At 36.5% G+C, this 20,173-nt stretch overlaps 5 protein-coding genes across 9 annotated transcripts in view; 2 read left to right on the top strand and 3 right to left on the bottom strand.

The window, feature by feature from the left end:
• LOC105170090 (E3 ubiquitin-protein ligase RHF2A-like) overlaps positions 1-2,481 on the top strand; it is a 4,363-nt gene extending 1,882 nt beyond the window's left edge. Inside the window, exons 4-9 of one of the 2 annotated variants that reach the window (XM_020696814.1) lie at positions 668-730; positions 823-931; positions 1,040-1,169; positions 1,317-1,431; positions 1,527-1,619; positions 1,817-2,481. In XM_020696814.1, coding sequence (XP_020552473.1) covers positions 668-730; positions 823-931; positions 1,040-1,169; positions 1,317-1,431; positions 1,527-1,619; positions 1,817-2,132 — 826 coding nt within the window. In that variant the 3' untranslated portion in view covers positions 2,133-2,481. Of the gene's footprint in view, positions 1-667; positions 731-822; positions 932-1,039; positions 1,432-1,526; positions 1,620-1,816 lie in introns of both variants that reach the window. The other variant, XM_011090697.2, reaches the window with a different exon arrangement.
• Positions 3,251-5,208, top strand: LOC105170088 (DNA-directed RNA polymerase II subunit 4). The gene is made up of 7 exons (XM_011090695.2): positions 3,251-3,353; positions 3,448-3,503; positions 3,749-3,857; positions 4,237-4,314; positions 4,665-4,698; positions 4,776-4,844; positions 4,938-5,208. Exons 2-7 carry the CDS (start codon positions 3,455-3,457, stop codon positions 5,013-5,015), a joined length of 417 nt encoding a protein of 138 aa, XP_011088997.1. The 5' UTR covers positions 3,251-3,353; positions 3,448-3,454; the 3' UTR covers positions 5,016-5,208.
• Positions 5,415-7,608, bottom strand: LOC105170087 (succinate dehydrogenase subunit 6, mitochondrial). Its single transcript, XM_011090694.2, has 3 exons — positions 7,280-7,608; positions 6,251-6,353; positions 5,415-5,893 (listed from the first exon to the last, which is right to left on the bottom strand). The coding sequence occupies exons 1-3, from the start codon at positions 7,466-7,468 to the stop codon at positions 5,751-5,753; spliced, it is 435 nt and encodes a 144-aa protein (XP_011088996.1). The 5' UTR covers positions 7,469-7,608; the 3' UTR covers positions 5,415-5,750.
• Positions 8,142-18,622, bottom strand: LOC105170086 (replication factor C subunit 1). 4 transcript variants are annotated; one of them, XM_011090693.2, is made up of 25 exons: positions 18,260-18,622; positions 17,797-17,984; positions 17,604-17,725; positions 17,144-17,207; positions 16,803-16,934; positions 15,700-16,296; positions 15,553-15,620; positions 15,144-15,219; positions 14,996-15,057; positions 14,746-14,891; positions 14,025-14,185; positions 13,730-13,918; positions 13,515-13,636; positions 13,234-13,441; positions 12,658-12,711; positions 12,342-12,511; positions 11,844-11,934; positions 11,346-11,527; positions 11,210-11,249; positions 10,070-10,194; positions 9,843-9,915; positions 9,661-9,753; positions 9,339-9,573; positions 8,710-8,772; positions 8,142-8,523 (listed from the first exon to the last, which is right to left on the bottom strand). In XM_011090693.2, exons 4-25 carry the CDS (start codon positions 17,144-17,146, stop codon positions 8,378-8,380), a joined length of 3,036 nt encoding a protein of 1,011 aa, XP_011088995.1. In that variant the 5' UTR covers positions 17,147-17,207; positions 17,604-17,725; positions 17,797-17,984; positions 18,260-18,622; the 3' UTR covers positions 8,142-8,377. The 4 variants fall into 4 exon arrangements, with proteins under 4 accessions (XP_011088995.1, XP_011088993.1, XP_020552470.1 ...); XM_011090691.2 differs by lacking the exon at positions 17,797-17,984; XM_020696811.1 differs by lacking the exons at positions 17,604-17,725; positions 17,797-17,984.
• Positions 20,037-20,173, bottom strand: part of LOC105170085 (protein STRICTOSIDINE SYNTHASE-LIKE 3) — a gene marked incomplete in the record, with an annotated part of 4,319 nt that continues 4,182 nt past the window's right edge. The window contains 1 exon segment of the mRNA XM_011090690.2: positions 20,037-20,173.

Genomic DNA, 20,173 nt, shown 5'->3' with positions numbered 1-20,173 from the left:
TTGAGTGGGACAAACCCTTCCCCCCCCCCCCCATTTTATTGGGTTTATGATATCTCGTGATAGCTCTCCTTATATGTGGGGAAATTAGACGTTTGTTATTGTAGCATACACATGATCTTATTACTATTTAACACCTTTACCGCAAAGAGCACATGTTAAGAATCAATTGCAAGAATGTTAATAATATGGTTATTAACCTACTACACCAATTTGCCTTCGTCTTGCTTTTGTATTAAGCTGGAATCCCATCTATGCTGAAGTTTGGTCGTTGTATCAGATTAGACTTTAGTTTACCCATAGATTCTTGCCTTCTAATTCTACCTCTATGTTTCTGTATTTTCTGCATGCCAAAACTAGGTTGATACTGCCCCAAATAGAAACATTATATGCCTTCATGTCTCTTGGTTCATGATCTCTTCATTGAGATGGAAGAGGAGATGTGTGAACTGGATACCTAGATAACCTCATAGACTGAAATAAACTTAACATTCGCGTGGCTGAAAGAGTAGCTACCTTTGCCATTTGTCTTTAGCTTTGTGTTTCCAGGTCAAGATCTAATTTTTCCAGAAGTCAGCTTGTATTTGATGTTGAAGCATCTCTTTTTCTTGTTATAGCGTATTTCTCTAAAACGATAGATAAAGTTAATCAATAGACTAACAATGTGTAGGTGCCAAAGAAGCTCACAGTGCCCAATGTGTTGGCAGCCCATCAGCCTGAAGGATCCGAGCAGGTAAATGCATTTCGCTTGTCCTGTTTTCAGTTTGCGATTCTGTTTTTCCCTGCAAGTTTGTTACATTAAGGCTTGTTTTCTGCTTCTTTCAGCCAGGAATTGCTTGATGCGGTGGAGCATGAGAGGAATCTGCGTATGAATCCGCCTACAAGTACCACTATATTTCACCATCCAACTCTTGGAGACTTTGAGTTACAGCATGTCTGTTGCTATTCTTACTCACGATTGCCTCATTTTCATTGTTCTATTAATAGCTATATTTGACTAGTCCGTTTTGCCATAATATATCTATTTGAACTTTTGGTGCAGCTGCCAGTTAATGCAAGTGAATCCGAACTTGAAGAGCGCATTATTCAGCACTTAGCCGCTGCTGCTGCTATGGGAAGGGCTCGTCAGCTTGCTAGGAGGGAAGGTCAAAGGAACAGGTCTTCTACTCAAGGTCGTCCTCGTTTTTTGGTTTTCTCTACTCATCCTAATGGAGCTTCCACTACCTCAGCCACTTCTTCTGTTGCTCAGAGAGGCGGCAGTGATCCTCCTCCTGCAGTCATGATAGCTGCCCCAAATTCTCCTTTTATTACTTTTGCAGAAGATTCTGCACAACTTAATGCACAACCTTCTACGCCCCAAGCTGACCAGCTTGTGATAACACAATCAGGATCAAGTGCATCCGCAAATCGACATGGAACATCAACAAGCAATAGGTAACTTGTTCACTGCTCATTCTTAGTAAGTTACTCTACCTCTAAAGACATCAACACCGAGTTCTGGTTATTCGTCATGGCTTATTTTCTTCTAGGAGGTCTCCTGGTAGTCAAGACAGAGCTGGACCATCTGATTTTCAATCATTCTCTGAGACTCTGAAATCCCGCCTTAGTGCGTTGTCAGTGAGGTACAACGACAATGTGCTCCTTTTCACTTGTTCTCTGACTAATTTTCAATAGCAAGCAGAAAAAGGTTAAACAAAGGGAGGGAGATGAATGTGCATATACTGCAAACTGGACTTTATGAAGAGAATTTATTTGAAGGAATGGAGTGAAATTTTCCGTGTATGAGCATTCATCAGGATTTTTTTGGGCTCTGTTTCAGATACAAAGAATCTATAACCAAGAGCACAAGAGGTTGGAAGGAGAGACTTTTCGCTCGCAACAGTTCAACTCCAAATACCCCAACTGCTGAGGTTCGTAGAGAGGCCAACCAAGGTGTTGCCACCGTAACTCGAATGATGGATCATCTCGATATAGCAGAAGATGGTACAACCAACACAGCCATTGTGTCGAACAATTTTGAAGATGGCTGGACTCCAGATCCTACTGAACACCCTGCTGTAGAGATGGGTACTGGCCCTTCTTCGGATGCAGATACCACACGAGCTCCATGTGCTGCTAGTTCTGCATCAAGCTAAGCTTTGATTGAAATTCGTTGCCCCTTCCTTTTGTTGGTAAGAATGCTGAATCATCCAAATCGGCATTCAGTACTAGTGATAGATAGCTTTCATGCCTATTGCTTATCTCGTACGGTCATTCTTGTAATAAGGGAAACTCGTCCACTCCAACGATGATCTATTGCAACCAATGTATTCGCTCTCGTCAGGCTTGTAGGTTTAATAAAGGAAAGTAGTAGAGGTTTGGACCTTGGGACCCTGTGCATATGACAAATTAGTTGTAAATTCTGGTCTGTCGTTCAAGACTACTCATGAACAAACATCAAGTTGAATTATCGATCATTCGGAAAGGAATGGGGTTGTGGTGGAACTGGGCGATTTCTGCTTCCTATCTCGAGTAAATTATCCAATGTTTCATTTGGGTTCTCTCTTTTTGATTTTGAATGCTCTCAGGAGAGATTTTTTATTGTCCCAATTTCAACATTTCGGGATTGATTATTGTTTGGAATGCATTTTGAATGTGTACATAAATTTGGAAAACATAAAACAACTTACAAGTTTGGGAGGAAAGTAAAAAACAATTGAAGTTGAAAAGAGAACCCCAAAAGAAAATGTAAGAACAAAGATTATGAGATAGACCAAAATGACTGTGTATAATAATTAGTTGTATTATGTCTCTAAAAAGGAAAATAATTACTTGTATTTGAAGATAAGGTAAATTATAATGAATTCTTTTAATGTTCGATGCAATTATAAGTGATATAATTATAAATGTTTTTTCGTTATTTTAAAAATTGACAATGTCTAGTGTATTTAATAATTAGCTTATTCTGTTAGTTTTTATTATAATATAAATTGTCTTTGTTGATAATTAATTATAAGTATTTCTATTATTTTTAAAAAGAAAAAATAGTAAGGACTAAGATTATGTTTTCAAGCATCCCTCTGAAAATGGTATAATTTCGTCAAAAATGTATCAATAATAAAGCGGAACATGTGATTATTCTAAAATTCATAGTAGTTTGTTGTAATTTACATAGAATATATGGGACAAATCCACAAAAACCGAAAATTTACGAATTTTCATTTCAGAGTTAAAAAAAAGGGTCAAAATCGAAATAATAGAAAGTAGTGGGTAAATTCGAATTTCCAAGAACACTGAGCACTATTAAAACCCCACAGCCAAATCCTACGCTCCGTCTCAGCTTTTTAACGGGAGGCAAAGTTGAATCTTCATTACTGGTACTCTTCTTTTATTCTGCGGAGTTGTTTATGTTTTGGTTATCTTTGAATCAGCTGAAATCTTATATTGATACTGTTATTTTTATTCGAACAGCTGAGGGATGTCTGGAGAGGAAGAGGAGAACGCTGCTGAGCTCAAAATCCCTGACGGTAATCTCCTTTGCTTGATCTTTTTATGCTACGTCCAGATAATTTTGATGAGGTATATGTTATAGGTTCCGATGATTAATGCCGGATCAGTGTTTGTTTGGTGGTTTTGAGCATATGATTGTTGTTGACTTACGATTACATGTTATTTATTCTGATAATTGGGTGTAATTTTGGTTGAAGTTGTTGATTGAGTAGCAGAGCTTTAGTCTTTTACATGTGGTTCTTATCTTGAGTTTGTTTTTCAGAATTTTTGAAGGCTAAGTGTCTAATGAATTGTGAAGTTGCGCTCATTCTTGAACATAAGTATGAGCAGCTTCAGCAGATGGCTGATGACCCAATGAATCAAATGTCTCAGTAAGTATGTCTGAAATATTTAGGTTACATTGCGAATATTTTTTCCTCTTTCTGAAAAAGCTAGAATTAATTTTTGTGAGTTTAATATCTGGTCATGAATATCTTACAAGAGCTTTGCCTTCATTTATCCTCTTCCTTTTATAAATCTCTTTAGTATATGTTGCTATTTTCTTGTTCATTAAGGTTTTGGCAATTGAGTTTAGCATTGTATTCTATTTCAATTAAGAGATACAGAATCTTTCCTTTCTTAGGTGCTGTGTAAGATGGTAGGAGAATTATAAGTAAAACATTATTTGTACAGTTGTTGTGATTCTTTAACCTATCATGTAAAGGCTTCTCATGAAGTGTGGCTAGACCATGATTATCTCTTTTGTTCCAGGGTGTTTGAGAAATCTCTCCAATATGTGAAGCGCTTCAGCCGATATAAGAATCCTGATGCTGTCAGACAAGTTCGGGAGTATCCTTCTGTCATATATGCACAAGCTATGCTTTGTTAATGAAGATCATGAAAACAAACTTAAAGAATTACTGTATATAACACTGTTAAAAATGCTGGTCATTATACTAGTAGGTTTCTTTTGTTTTGAGCCTAGGATAGCTAAAAGCAAGACCACATTCATCTTGTAGCTAATATTCTCAAGTAACTTGATTTAGATCAAGATGGTGTGTAGCATTATGTGCTTTCACACGTACAGATAAGCAGGGATGAGAGTAATTTGAGTTGGAACCTTATTCTTAGCATTGCATGAAAAAGCGCTCATACTATAATGCTTCTGTAGACGGTGAGAATCTTAACTCAAGTTTCAGAATTCTGAGTAGATATCAGCTTGCTGAATTCGAGGTAACTGTCACTATTCCAGTTGAATCTCGTGTGTTTATGTTACATCGGGAGCCTTAGATAAATGATGCATTCTGCAGCTGTGCGTACTTGGGAACCTTTGTCCGGAAACAGTGGAGGAAGCTATAGCCATGGTTCCGTCTATCAAGGTATTATTTCTGCTATTTTGATAACTTGTTTACCTCAGTCTACATCTATGTTGATTTTCACCAGTTCCTAACACTACCTCCTTTACTTCGCAGACAAGAGGACGAGCACATGATGACGAGGCTATTGAGAAAATGTTGAATGACCTCTCCTTGATCAAGAAATTTGAGTAGTGTCATTTCCCTTGCATGTAATAAAATATAGTTGTGGCGGTAATAGCAGCCGATGGATAAACTTCATGATAGGGCAACGTTGATTCTGGTTCATTTGTGTAGAATTTAGTTTAACTTAAGATATTGTGATGTGCCTTACGACCGTTTTGCTGTCTTAGGTATTTAATATATATTTTAGCGTTTGCAAATTCAATTTCTGAATACAACAATATAGTAGCCAGATTAAGAAATGGTCAAATGCCAAGAGTTATAGGTTCTGGTAACAATTTAAAGGAGATTGCAATGGGAACTAAGTTGTTATAATTATAATCACTAAATCGGATGCAATGAAGTTATCCTCCGCCTGGACTCTGATGCTACACAAAATTAATCGCTAGCAGTTGAAAATATATTCATTCAGTGCCTTAAAAACGTAATTAGCTGCCACGAAATATGTGCAATCAGAAATGCTGATTGAGGTTGGAGTTTATTCCTAACAGAGCTACAACCCATGTAGTCTAGTAAAATCAGAGGTTGGAAAACAAGAAATATAACGATGGAAATCACTCGATATCTTTCCGTCCCTAGGAAAATAAGAAGCATAAAATTCCACAGAAGAAACCAAACACAAAAACAAAAAGAGAGACAATTCACTGAGTTGACAACTAAAGTCAATCATCACAAAGAGCTTCCATTATTATTGCTTGAAAGGAAGTTGCAGTTTGAGTTTAAAGGCAGCCAAATCTGAGGCTCTCTTCAAGCTCTTTTCTGCAGCCACTCATAGAATTTAACCTGTGAAGCCATTGTATCGAGCCTATATAACTGGTACCAGTGATTAGCAATTTCAAGTCCAAAAGTGCCTCCAACAGCAGCGCCGAAAGCAAAGGACAGTGCAGCACCTGCCATATTAAAATAGTGGTTATTATTCTAATGAACCGTAGGAATCAGTAATCGCTTCTTTCTAAACAACTAACAATTGTTAAGAAATAATTATTCTGTTTATTTCTTCTACAAATAGTATAATGACAAAAATCAAACGATTGCAATTGCTAAGAGTCCTCTGGAACGATCTTCTTCAGCCATATACAGAGAAACTCGGGCAACTTTACCAAAAGTATTGAAGAAAAACATTTTTTTTATTCTATCCTGTACTTCCTGGTCAAGAAGTACATCTGAAGTCTAAACGAATTCATAATTCACGTTTCATCATGGAACATTAAAGTAGGAGAGGCAGAGGACATAAAACTACAACAAACCATGAGGACTTCTTGACCACTTCCAAGCATATCCAGCAGTTGAAACTGCTCCAACAACAGCACCTACAACACCAAATTTAGTTGCTTCCCTTGCAGTCTTCAGCTGAAACAGGAAGCGAACCGGAGAAAAAGGGATTAACAAGATAATCAAGAAGATAAAAATTATATTAACAAACATAGAATTATGCAACTTTTTCTTCCTGGCAATACAGGACACAGAAAAAGAAAGTCCCAGTTTCCACTTCCAAGAAAGCCACTAGATAAGTTACTTAATCCAGAATAATGTTATACAACTTCCTGAAAGGTCCATAGTTCAATCACAAGGCTTCAGAAAAGCCATGCAATTACAGTGACATCCCAAGTTAGAAGCGCAAAAACAGGCAGTAGAACTCTATCCAAAGAGATGGACACAGTATTCACACGTGACCCAGAAACCAAGATTCTTGCGTATAACATGGATCAAGTAATCCACAACATTATGGGCTAAGAAACTTATTTCCCAGAAATTAGCTAAAACAACATACAGAGAAATGGAGCAGCAATATCTAGGTAATCCTCTAAAGCAATTCCGTCAAATTTGTACTTAGCCTAATATTCCTTAATTGACACATATCGCCTGATTTCCATTCTGGATAGCTAATTTTAGAGTTCTACTTACTACCAATAATTCTTACATCCACTTCATTGATTAAAACTACAAAGACAAAGCATCAACGCTTCAGCTGAAGTGGTTCTACTCGTTGCACCAAGAATTGCGGACAAATCCTATCCATGAGATAGAAAAAATAGGAACAAAAAAAAAAAAATCGAGAAAGCACAACAAAGACACATTGACAAACAAAACAGAAGAGGGGCCAGCAAATATTTCGATTATCACCGCGCAAACCAAACAAAGCTAAAAACACCAATCACTGTACAGGGATGAATAAAGTTGAAATCGCATTATTAAACACAAATCCACAGATACAACAACAAAATGTTTCTACAAGCATCTAGAGCGGGGAGACGAGAGAAGAGATGGGAATATACAGTGGGGCCATGGATGGGATCCGACGCGATGAACTCTTCGACAACGGAACTGTCCCAATGGGGCAACGGCTTCTCAGGGTAAAGAAATCTGGAGTAATTATCCAGAAATGAAAATCTCTCACCCCAGAATTCCTTGTACCCTTCCCAGTGTTTTCGCAAGAACGATTTCGATTCCTGCACTTCGCTCATTTTTGTCTCGAAAAATTCGATCTTTGGGGGTTCGAAGCTTAGATATATATTTGGGGAGAATCTGCAGAAGAATCCAGTGTTGGTGTTTCAGGATGGATGATTTTGACTGTCGCGGAGGCGTGACGTGAATGGAAGACACTGGGAGCAACCCAACAGCTGAGCTGTAATCTTCTACATCGAGTCGACACTCCACCGAGCCCTGGCCCAATACCTTACCACCACGTCACATTACATTCATTCCTCTTTTCTTCTTCTAATTTCGTATGATTACCACCAGGTTTTTCTTCTTATTTTACTAAAATATATGTTCTTTTGTAATTAAAAAACATTAATTGATGTCTTCACAAAAATTTAATTTGCTCAATTAATTACCTCTCTCATTAGTTCCCTATTATTCCCATATCTTCCTTAATTCTACCTTTTTCACCTGGCAATTTCCAGTCTTTAAATTATTATACTATCTACTCAAAATTGACATAATTACTTAAAACAATTTCATAGCATTCAATATTTTATAACATACATTTAGGAAAATTTACTAATTTAAATAAGACAACTGTATTACCATTTTGAAGATTTCAGATGTTCCCATATTCTTTCTTTGGCATCTGATACTTTCATATTTATGAACAGACTTGAATTTAAACAATAATGAAGAGGTAAACAATTCAAGTGGCAATGATGAGTGCAGAAGAACTACTCGAGTTAAATGCAATCACTAAATAAAGCAGCACTCAAAATGCTTTATCTTCATATTTTCACACAACTCAGTTACACAAAATCATTCTGCTCCAGAATTAGATAAGACCATCTACCATTCCATCAACTTCACCACCCAAAGCAGAACCAAAACTGCGGAGAAAAAACAGGCTAATTACGACTCGTCTGTTATACACAGTGGCAACACTCTTATCTCTTTCTCTTGGAAGCAGCCCTAGACCCCCGACCACCTTTGCCATCCGATGTTGCAGCACTTCCTTTTCCTCTGCCTGAGGGCGGCTTTTTGGCGCTTGAGGAGCTTCCTGAGCCCTTCAACTCCATTTGTACTTGGATCCCTAAAACCCGACAGAAAAGTGGGGGAAAAAATGTCGAAAACGAAAAAGAACAGATGCAAGAAGTTAAATCTTGTGAAAGTGGATGCTGAGAATTATAGGTGCAGATAACTCAGACGTGGAGCATATCAAATGATAGTGATGATGGAAAAGCTGCACATTATTTCGGTAGGAAGAAGTATAACCAACCCTTTGAATTTAAAGACTCCAGGTCTGCCTGCAGTTTCTTATCTGAATCAATTAGCTCCTCCTCTGAAAAAATCCACACAGGCAACACATAAACACCCTCGATTGTCGCATATATTTCAGTCATTCAAAACTACATGGTAAAAAGCTTAGATCCAAATTGCTGAAGATAAGAGAAATGACAGTATATAGATAGGTGTCTAAGAATGTAACCGTTCCTGATAGAAAGGAAGTATCATTCCTTGCTCGAATTAAATAACTATAATATCTAAAGTGCAGGTGTAGGAAAATTGCAGTATCAAGTTGGTGGTCATGAAGGAAAGATGCCACCATAAAAGACATATACTAGTAGATCCCCAACACAACACAAAGCGTAAAGTGGGAAACAGGTCAAATTAAACAAAGCCATGATTTGCTATAGATATGTAATAAGTCCAAATTGCCACCAAAACTTGCAAATAGATATACACAACTTACAGAAAAAGTCGCCATGTAAGATTGATTTCTATGTAGAAATAGGTCAAAAGCACAGGAGGCAATCACATTCCAGAACTGAAGTAGTTTCATTAATGCATTTTGCTGAAAAAGAAAACAGTAAACAAAATTCTCCTTGCTACTGGAGAAAAATATACCCTGGTCCTCTGTATCTGATGAGATTTCTTCTTCGTTCTCAGCATTTTCTTCTGCTAATGTCTCTTCGACGGGTTCTAACATGGCTGCAACTCGCTTCTTGGGAGCCTTTTTTATTCCAGGAAGTGTGATTAGATCTGCAGATCGAATCACACGCGATGAACTGCCTTTGTTATAAGCTCTTGTTAGTGCAGATTTTACCACAGGCTGTATGCCGTCCAGTGCATTTGGATGCCCCTAAAGCATGTCAACAGCAAGTCAGATGAGAATAACTTCAAGCACAGATATATGAGATGAGGGAGAATACTATAATGTCAGACGCACCTTAAATTTTGACATCTCAACCATGGTGTCAAAGTCCTCCATACTAATGGAGTACAGATCCATGAACTCCACAACTCTTTCAACAGCTTCATCCTGGAAATGTATTCCACAAAATGATGCACGTTGAACAAAGAGGAATATCAACCTTTAGTTAGTACCACGAAGGGGGGAAAAGCATCAACCTTCGGTAGCACCCTTAAAGGATCAGTCAACCGCTTCAAAAGAAGAGTAAGGTAGTCAAGCCGCAATGGTGCCCTGTAGAGTGAATGCAACAGCATGGTTAAGAGCTTAGAAAGATGTAATATCTGAATAAATTACAGAGAAGAAATTGTCTAAAAATATTTCAAAAATATTTGCGACAAATGGAAACTAAGCTTCAGACTGAGTGAAAGGAAATATCAGCATGTACCTTCCCAGGTTAGATTCACGAGAAGCAAGAAGATGAACATGCAGGTCCTCCAGAAGCCTGTAATTCTTGCCCATAGTTGAGTTCTTTCCCAGCCAGCCACCAAATCTATTGAAATTGCGTTCCCCCTGAAGAATTAAAAACATCTAGTAAGGATACATGCAACTTTAAAAGCCAAGTAATTTACAACCATTATGAAAGTCTGGAAGAAAAGCATAAAAACTGCTCAAGAAAGTTAATAAAAGGGAATTGTGGATAATAAATCTAGATTGCCTGGGGTTATCTCTAGTTTCTCAATGCTCATTGGTACGTAATTACTTCTTAAAATTGGTAAACATGTAACAAACAACTACTTGCCCCGAAACAAATTATCAAAAAAGTATGCATAAATAACATCCAACAAATTCATTTGAATCTCACTTAATCCATACTGTCACCTCAATGGAACTTCAAGAGTAAAGGATAGGATTAATATACATAAACTATTTCATGATAGTCCTTCAGAAATCCATAGAGAGTTATGTTGTCAACAATTTTTGGAAAGTGCTATCTTTGCGTGCTAATCAAGCAAACATGACCAAGTGGTAGAAAAAAGTTGAGGAAACTTTACTGCATTTGAACATGTTAAAAGTGTCAAAATGCACAGCTTTAATAAATTAGGCGCCAGTTTTAAAGTAAAGATAGCCAAGGAGACAAAATGTTGACTGATATGTGGAGTAATGTATTCAGTCACCACAACTTAGTAATTATCGTAGAACGAATAGGGAAGACACTTATCTCTATCTGAATACAAATTAAAGGCATCTATTGAAGCCTCAGCTCTGGTGCTTTTCCAAGTTCCAGGATCTGAGGGTATCTACTGGAAAAAAAATCATGCATGCAGCGTAGTTCCAAAACAATCTATATAAATTCAGGCGTAATCTTGTTTATTTCAACTAATCTGATTATAGAAACCAAAAATAATATTCAATCTAATCATGATGGTACCTCAAAGCTACTGAAACTTGTACAAGTTACAACAGATGCAACTAATTGCAGAAATTATATCAGGGAACAAACAGAAAATTTCAAAATACCAGCTAAAGCATAAGAACTAGTGAAATATACACAGGCATTAACATTATAATGAAATACATCAATCACCTGCTCAAGTGTTTCCCGTTGCCCATGCAATATAGCTGCACTGGTTCAAAACATAATGTATAATAATCAGTATCATCAGTAATTATAATAATAATAATTAAAAAAAAAAAACAGTTTCAGCACCTAGCATACTTACGGAATTATAGAAGATGCAAGACAACCAATCTGAGAGAGCTGCCACTGTCGGTACCTTCGAATCTGGACATTAATAATATCACCATCCCCAATGGACTCAGCAGCCCGAGCAAGTAAGTTCATCCTTTTCATTCCATTATCATCCTTACCAGCTGAGCTTGGCCTATAATTGATATAGTTTTCCTGAAATCAAGGTGTAAAATGCTTAAGGTGTTCATATGAACTCATACATGTACATTAATATCTTTTTTTTGTTGGATTAGCTGCACACCTCTAACACATATACCAATATGCAATGGCATTAGAGTACATCCTTTTTCTTCTCCATAGAATTGACAAATCATAATGTGGTAAAACAAATAAAATCGGTAGCCACGTAGGAGCAATAAACAGATAAACCACAATGTGCAATCAAGCGAGCAAGTGCAGACACATGTCACTATCCTCAATTCACTTGCTCATCATTAGACTATAAATGTCAACCAGGAACCATCAGTACCTGGATAAGAAGGGGAACAAGATCAGGATCACTCATGCTAAGGTCAATTCTCTCATCCATTCTCAACTTTCCACCATTGAAGCCAAATAACCTGTGTCAAAAAGATATAACTTAACGTCATACCAGGTTCAAATGAGAAACTTATAAATCAGGATAAGCACCTAATCTAACAATGAATTTGATTGAATTAGCATTTAGCACAGAAAAAACCAATTTCATAATTACAATTCATACAATATCTAAATAGAACTACCCGTTAAATCCTCCAGCATCAGCAGGTAAATTACATTTAACTTCACATAATTTGTTATTTTCACCACCAATAACATCAAACTGAAAACAAATTTTGGGAGTTACAGATGACAAATAGTCTTGTGCAAACAGAAAAATGTCCCACATGAAAGGAGGGGGGTGGGGGACATAGAGCTAACTAAGGATGGGAAAGGAAGTAGAAAACAGTATAAAACAGACAACATCAAATATCAGAATGTATCATACTTGTCAACAGCTGTGAAGGGGGATATATCTTCATCCTTTGAATTGCTTTGAAGGCGCTGTTTGATGTCATCGAACTTAATGACAGACATTGAGAGACTCATATACTGCAGTTGGTTGAGGGCCATACGGATATCTCCATTAACTCTTTCAGCAAGTTCCTCAAGAGCAATCTGCAACCAAAAAGCACCATCTCAACCCATAATAGGCATAGAGATGGAAAAGGGTCATTCTATAATCAAAGATGGGAGTAGCAGCAGGTGCATAAAAATGCAATTACATAAGAAGTTATAGCAAAACAGAAAAACAAAAAACATACCTCATTAACTTGAAGGCCTTCTGCTTTTGCTATTTGCGATAACCTTTTAGCCATCTATCATTGCCATTAAGATAATATTATTGTCCTAACTAAAATTAATAACCATCATGGTTGATGTAGCAACAAAGATTCAAGACTTTGATAAAGCAACTGGAAATACAATGCTGTAGGCACTTTTGTGAAACTCTTGTACTAGGAAAATATAATTCTAAATGATTTGATCTCTGACAAACAGATACATTAGACGAGCAGCAATTTGAAAGCAACCTTCCACACTAATCTTTATGCTTAATTTCACAGTCAACAGACTGCAAATTGATACGTTTACAATGCATCTGCATAATTTAAATATTCCTTCACTAGTGACACATCCATACATAAATTCATTTCCAAGAGATATCAACATCATATAGACACAAAATAAAAAATTAACATATAAGGCAACTTCCTCGACCAAAAGAGAACTTCAATTGGAATCAGAACTAGCAGAATGAAATTCTACAGTGATAAAAATGGACATATTTCTACTGTTCCATTTGTTTATGCATTCATAAGATGCAAAAAATCAGAAGAGACCTGCTGCTTTGTTGGCTTCCGGAAGCTAAGAAGTAAGCAGTAGTTTACTAGGCTCTTAAGTTTCTGACTGTAGCGATCATTACATATACATATTATAGGAATTTTTGAGATTTTGATGCTGGCAATAAGATCAGCTACGCCACCTCTATCTCCAGCAGACATGCCATCAACCTCATCCATAATAAGAACAGTCTTCGGAGGCTGAGAGCTGCAACATCAGTTAACAATTGTGAATACATAACTAGTTACTTTGTGATGCAAGGAAAAGAGTAAAGGCCAACCAGTCCATTTTAAGATTCAGGGCTTCATTGCTAACAAGTTCTTTGATAGAATTCGAAGTACTTCCACCAATTCCTTTCTCTATTTTAGCATCAGCTTTTCCTCGACTGTCACTAGCATTAACCTAAGAAAAAGGAACGTTGGTATATATATGAAGCATCATGCGTAACAACTTGAAAGAAACATAAAAGAACAGACAAAAAGTCATATGCCTAACCTCAATTGTCTGAAAACCAAGCATCTGACTTACTAACTTCGCTGATGTAGTCTTTCCAATGCCAGGTGTGCCACTCAGCAGCACAGCTTTCTTTGCTCCAGAGTCATTCTGTTTCTTTCCCTTCCCCTTTTTCCCCGTGTTAAGGAATTGTTCATTCCAATTTACTAACCAATCATGGAGCTGCTTCACCTGCACCAACCTGATACTATTACTAATAAAGCACCTTACAGGTAAGTACATCGCCATAAAGTTTCATTATAAAGCAAAAGCTTGAACGAAAACAACAAACACATACCAGGGACTGATTCCCAACAATATCATTTGGAACCTTTGGCCTATATTTTTCGGTCCACGGCAACCAAGTTTGTGCCGTAGATTGATCTTTTCGCTTGGAAGAAGATGCGCGAGAGGTCAATCCTTTTACATCTATCCTTGCAACAAGATTGGCAGCATGTTCTAGGAAATATGGAAGTCAACCAGTAAAAACAGAATTTAGAGAAATAACATGAAAAGTAGAGAATTTGGGGAAACTAAGTATGCACAGTCAATGTTCATAATGCAACAGTCAAAAGATGCTCTTTATTTATTTTTTAATCTATTTTTGCATTACATAAAGGTTAAATCTAAAAAATGACCACCAAATAATAACTTAAGATCAATGACACAAAGAATGCTGAGAAAGAGAAATTTGCCATGTTTGGTTTGAATGCCAGAAAATGTTTGAGAGTAGGTGATTTTGGAGTAGATCCTGGGGCTTGGGTTTGTTTTACTTCTTTCAAACAGTAGAGTTGTCAACTATTTTTGCTTGTGCTACTGCATCCAGAAATTCTTGGTTTACGCAATCTCAAAATATGTATATCTTGCTCATTTTTCCAGAATTGTTTACTGAACATTTATAAGAGACAACTCTATTTGCAAAAGCTATCCCCCGTTTTAATAAAGTTAATGCTAATTGCAGTCCATATAACTTAAATCTGAACAATGTTCATGACAACATCAGATCGATGAGAACATACCAGTTTTTCCAGACTTTTGAGGGCTCTTCTTAGGAGGAGACGGTGCAACCTTATCGACTGGCATCTTTGAAATCTGTGCAGAGGTTTTTGATTTATTTGATGTTCGAATCATATCAAATAAACCATCCTCCGTAAGAAAAGCAGTACTGCAGAAGCCATAAAGAGAGAAAAATATTACATAACAATGAGAAACAGAAGAAGAACGTTCTCAATACAACTGAATACAACATTACAAAAGAAAATAGGCTACCCAAGCTCCTTAGCCTTGGCGGACTTCCGGCCACCAATGTCTTCATCACAAAGAAGATAATTCTGCAAGAAACCTGTATGAGCTATGGGATGACTAAGATAAAGCCAAGAATAAAGCAATGGTAAGATAAATAAATAAACATAATCACCGTCTTTTTGCTGACAGATCCAGTAACACGCCCGCCATGGCGTTTGATCAAGTCCTCAGCTTCTTCTCTTTCTAAACTGGAAAAACAAAACAAGGCAAAGGCAACTTCAAACTGAACAAAGAGAGTCAAAGCACCATGAAAATACAGAGAAGCAGACCACATCATCATACAAATAAAATATATTATTCAAGTATGCACATAACATGGGCTTATGGTAGGAAAAGAGCCAGTAGACTGAAAGATTATGCATAAGCCCAAAGCAAAGAAAAAAAAAAGGAGATTATACATGAGCATTCTCAAACGAAAAGTGTATACATATAGGTACATACACTTCCTATGTGTTTTAGTGATTGCAAAAGCTAAACATCTGAATATTGTGCATACAAACTTCTTGGGATCGAAGGATTACCTGTCAAGTGTTCCACTAATCACAAAAGTCAACCCATCTAAACAGTCAGGAGCACCTTCAGGAACTTCCTGATACAGAACAAAATCAATTCACTGTCAACAAGTGTACATTCCAGACAAAGAATTAAAGGTTCCTTAACTTCCTTACCTTCTCTCCTTTATGAGGAGGATCTTTCCTCTCACCAAAGTTCATGAACCCACCCCTTCCTCCACCACCCCTGCCTCTTCCACCTGCTGGTGCACCTCTTCCACCGCGGCCTCGCCCACCAGATTTTATAGAATTGGCATCGTTATCATCCATATCCTCTGGGTCACTTTCATCAACATCCATGCCTTTTGTGGTTGTTGGAGTGATCGAAGAACCTTTCGCACCACGACCCCTACCCCTTCCAGCAGATTTTGACTTAGATTGTACCTTTCCACCATCATCCTCGTCACTCTCATTAACAAGTTTTTGAGCAACTCCTTTACCAGAACCACTTTTCAGTTTCTTGTTTGGAGTGGTATCCACCGACCCCTTCCCTGAAGTAGGGATAACAAAATCTTCATCTTCATCATCATTCTCAAGTTTGTGGATTTTTTTTCCAGGTGGGGACTTTACTTTGGTTAACTCCATACTGCCCCTTTGTCCCTTCTTTTCTGTAGAACTTTCCTCAACCTCCATCTCATCCTTTGCATTTTTCCCATCTTTAGCAAAATATTTGCTTGTTTTCCTCCTACCAGAACATTCTTGCATTCCTTGTACCTAGGATTCCCCAGGAAAGGAAATAATGTGAGGTGAATCTAATTTGTCAATTTGGAAACCAAAAATCTTAAAGATCAGAAAAGTATAGAGATCAAAGAGGGGCTGCAAATTTGGGAATTCATTATTCTTCATATCTGGCCTCTGTTACCAGCTTCCTAACTGTTTGCGTAGTTCAGGTATAAAGCTAAGTAAACCAAGACCAAGCTTAAGTGCTCCTAAGAACAAGAGTTTGGAATATTTCAAAAACAGCAGAAGTCTCTTCTTTTGCAATCATCTTATCTCCTCATTCTGCTTCCAAGCACTGAGTTGAAATCATTATTGGAAATTGAAGAGAATAATTCCTTTCAAAAGCAAAAATTTCGGTTTTCCCATCTACGCTTAAGAAATCATCATGAATACTACAATATTCATAATCGTTATCCACAAACAATACAAGAATCCACCTTAACTGTTTCGCATTGCAAATGGGTTTCTAAGACAAAATGTGGTGATTATGGTGAACAAACCAATTTTCCAGACTGAGGAGTGAGCGCAGAAGGCTTTTCCGGTGTAGAGGACTTTGTCTGCTTTGATGAATTGCCATTCCCAGTGCCTTTGTCTTGTTGCTTCATGAACCATTTTCTTATATCTTGTGACTGCTGCTCAGAGCAAAAATGATTGTGATATCATGATTCCTTTCCCTCACCAAGGGGTGAGGAATGAAAATGTGGTCGCACAATGCAAATGAAGAACCCCAAGAAAGGGGCTGACCCCAGGACCGGCTTAAATAGATAAACCAAGAGAGCCTGTGCCGATAAACCAGTGCATGTGCATTATCATTGATGCGGGAACTTAATTTTCAACTTACCATTTTGAAATAGTGCAAATGGCTTCACGCTGTGAATTCTCACCTTCAGAGTTCAAAAGACCATCTGCACAAGAAGAAAAAACAACAACCTAATAATACTGTCTCCAAAACCAAAAAAGAAAAACGAAAGTGGGAACTATGTGAATCTCGGTGGCAGGAAAACGCGCCTAAAAGGCAGTAAATAAGATAAAATAAAATGAAGAAAAGAATTCCCTCAAGAGGGTTAGGGTTTATGGTCCAGAGTTATGTGGAACAGTGCAAGGTTTCAAATTTTCAACAATTAAAAAATAAATAAATAAATGCGGGAGGGCTTTTCTTAGGCTTCTATGATTCCAAACCCACCCAACCCAAATCCCATATACATACAACGTCGCAAGGAAAAGAAACACAAAGACAAGAGTTGAGACACACACACACAGTGATTGTGTAACAGAGAGATAGAGAGAGAGTGGAAAATTACTCAATCACCGCATATTCCAACGATTCTTTCCGACGGCAACGAACACCAAAACCCGGAATGTCGCTGTGATATATTTGCCCACGTGCGTGTATTTGTGTGTGAGAGAGACAGAGAAACTTGCACTGCACACAGGAATAGTTTTCTCAAGACACCCGCGCCATTTCATCAATGGAAATAAAAGGTGGGACCTCACCCTGCTACGGCTATATCTCGGCCGTCGATTCGATTGTAGGACAGACTGTAAAACGTCCTTTGGACCGTTGAAGACTTGGGCCCAAACCCTTAGTAGGATTATGGGATGGGCCGCACTAAACTACCCAGCAACTAAGGCCCATTGTACTCCAGAATCTTAGGACCGGATGTCTGCCCAATGGGCTTGGACTGAAAACAGCAACTCCAATTTGATGTTTTTTTCTTTCAATGAAAGAGGATATAGGACAATGGGAGTGCAATAAAACTGAACATAGGAGTATTTTATAGAAGTAAAAATAGTTCTTGTGCATAACTAGGGCTGGCTCGACCATTTTTGTCGAGCTATTTTTGAGCTCCAAGTTCGAGTTGGAACTCGAGCTCGTTAGCTTTTGTTAAAGAGACAAAATCAACTAATCATCCAAGCAAATTAAAGATAGACAAAATAAAAGAGATGGGAGACTAACCAAAATCAAGCCGAAGAGGAAGAAGAATCAGTCACCTTGGCAAGTGATCTGAACTCAACCTTTGATCTTCTTCCTTGAGAACCCAAAGAAAAGGCACTGTTTTTGCGTGTATCAACAGAGGGCATGGAATCGCAATGTTCCTTCTTTACAGAGAATGTTCCTTCGCAATGTTAATTCTGCACTGCATTTTGCCATTACTACGGAGCTTGAACCTGATACATATTGCTTAAAGAACCTGTTATGCTTGAAGTGTGTATCCAAAAAATAACAGAGAATGATTTTTTGTCGCCATCGATTAGTGTGGACCAGCAGCGTCGCTATCTTCGTTGCGGACTTGCCGTCGTTGTTTCCGTGAATTTGGGGGTTAGGGTTATAAGAGATGGTTTGGGGAAGAAATGGGTGAGGAGAAATTAATATTATTATTATTATTATTATAAATCATGAAATCGAATCATCAATTTTTTACATAGATATAATGGAAATTAATATATATTTACAATCTGCAAAATTTATATATCTATAAATGTTAGTATATCTTACATTGTTATACTATATGGGTTAGTCGGCTATCAAAATTCAAATCAAACCGTTATATATCATAAAACTTACAGAATAATACATTTGATAAAATTTTAGACATATTGGATATACGAATATCGAGATATCGTACTTGAAACATACGAGTAATCATTAAAGACGGTGTGTCGTTGAATCAGGCTATGTGATTTTAAATCATACCATCTGATACGATCTAATGGACACAGTTTTGTATATATTTAAATTTCGTAAGAGATCGCAATTATTGATTATACTTTTTAATCTCATTATATATATAATAAAATAATAATTAGAATTATTCAACCATCATCATTATTATTATTATTATTATTATCATTAGTATTATTATTTTTATTTTTTTAATGATTTTTAGATTAATTCATAGGAATAACTAAATTTGACATAAATTTATAAATAAAAAAATCATAAGTGTATTACTTGTCAATTTTAAAAAAACATAACATAATAACAAATATATATTAAAACATAATATAAAGTTTATATATGTCATATTAAATAATAATTTTAATTACAAAAAATATTATAATTTATTAAGTTTTTGATTAAATTATTTTTATATAAAGATTAAATGTATAAATAAAAGTATCATAGTTTATTATTATCCAAAATAAAATGTATGATATTGATTAAAATTATAATATATGGCCAATTATTATAAAATTGATCAAATATTAAATATATAAAAAATTTAAAAATAAAATATATATATTAAAAAAAAAAGGCCAGTTCGCGAGCTGGTGAACACACACTCATCTGCCACCCCTATACATAACCCTTTTGCTCCTTTAGATTTTATTATTCTTGTTTTTCACTCTTTATTGATATTAAGGGATAATAATATGCACACTCTTAATTTATAATTTATTTACACAAATTAATTTGTCATTTGAAATATTATATATATATCTACAAAAAATATCAACAGCATTTAAACAAATTGTCCATTCTTTTTAAAAAATTACACATACTCCTTAAAAAACGTCATCATTATTACACAAACTATTCCATCTTTTTTATTATCAAGGGTGGTTTTTGTAATTACATAAAAAAAAAAAATTAAATAGTTTGTGTAGATAGATCCTAAATCAGTTAGTGTAATCCTTTGATATTAACGTCATTAACGTTATTATGCGCTCCACTCTCCACTCCCCACGGCACTTTTTTTTCGTGTTAGTGTAGTAGTTGATGGTTGAAGAGGTGATGATAAACCTTGTAACAGTTGCACAAATAAAACTGTTCGACATTCTTAAGCACAAAGAAAGGAAAAGGTACATAATATGTCAGATCCTAAAAGAGTTCCAAGAGAATAGAGGAAAGAAAGCTAAAAAGACTGCA

The sequence above is a fragment of the Sesamum indicum genome, linkage group LG9, assembly GCF_000512975.1.
Source record: "Sesamum indicum cultivar Zhongzhi No. 13 linkage group LG9, S_indicum_v1.0, whole genome shotgun sequence".
Lineage (NCBI taxonomy): Eukaryota > Viridiplantae > Streptophyta > Magnoliopsida > Lamiales > Pedaliaceae > Sesamum > Sesamum indicum.
The sequence above is the reverse complement of the archived record's forward strand: the minus strand, read 5'-3'. Positions and strand labels throughout refer to the sequence as shown.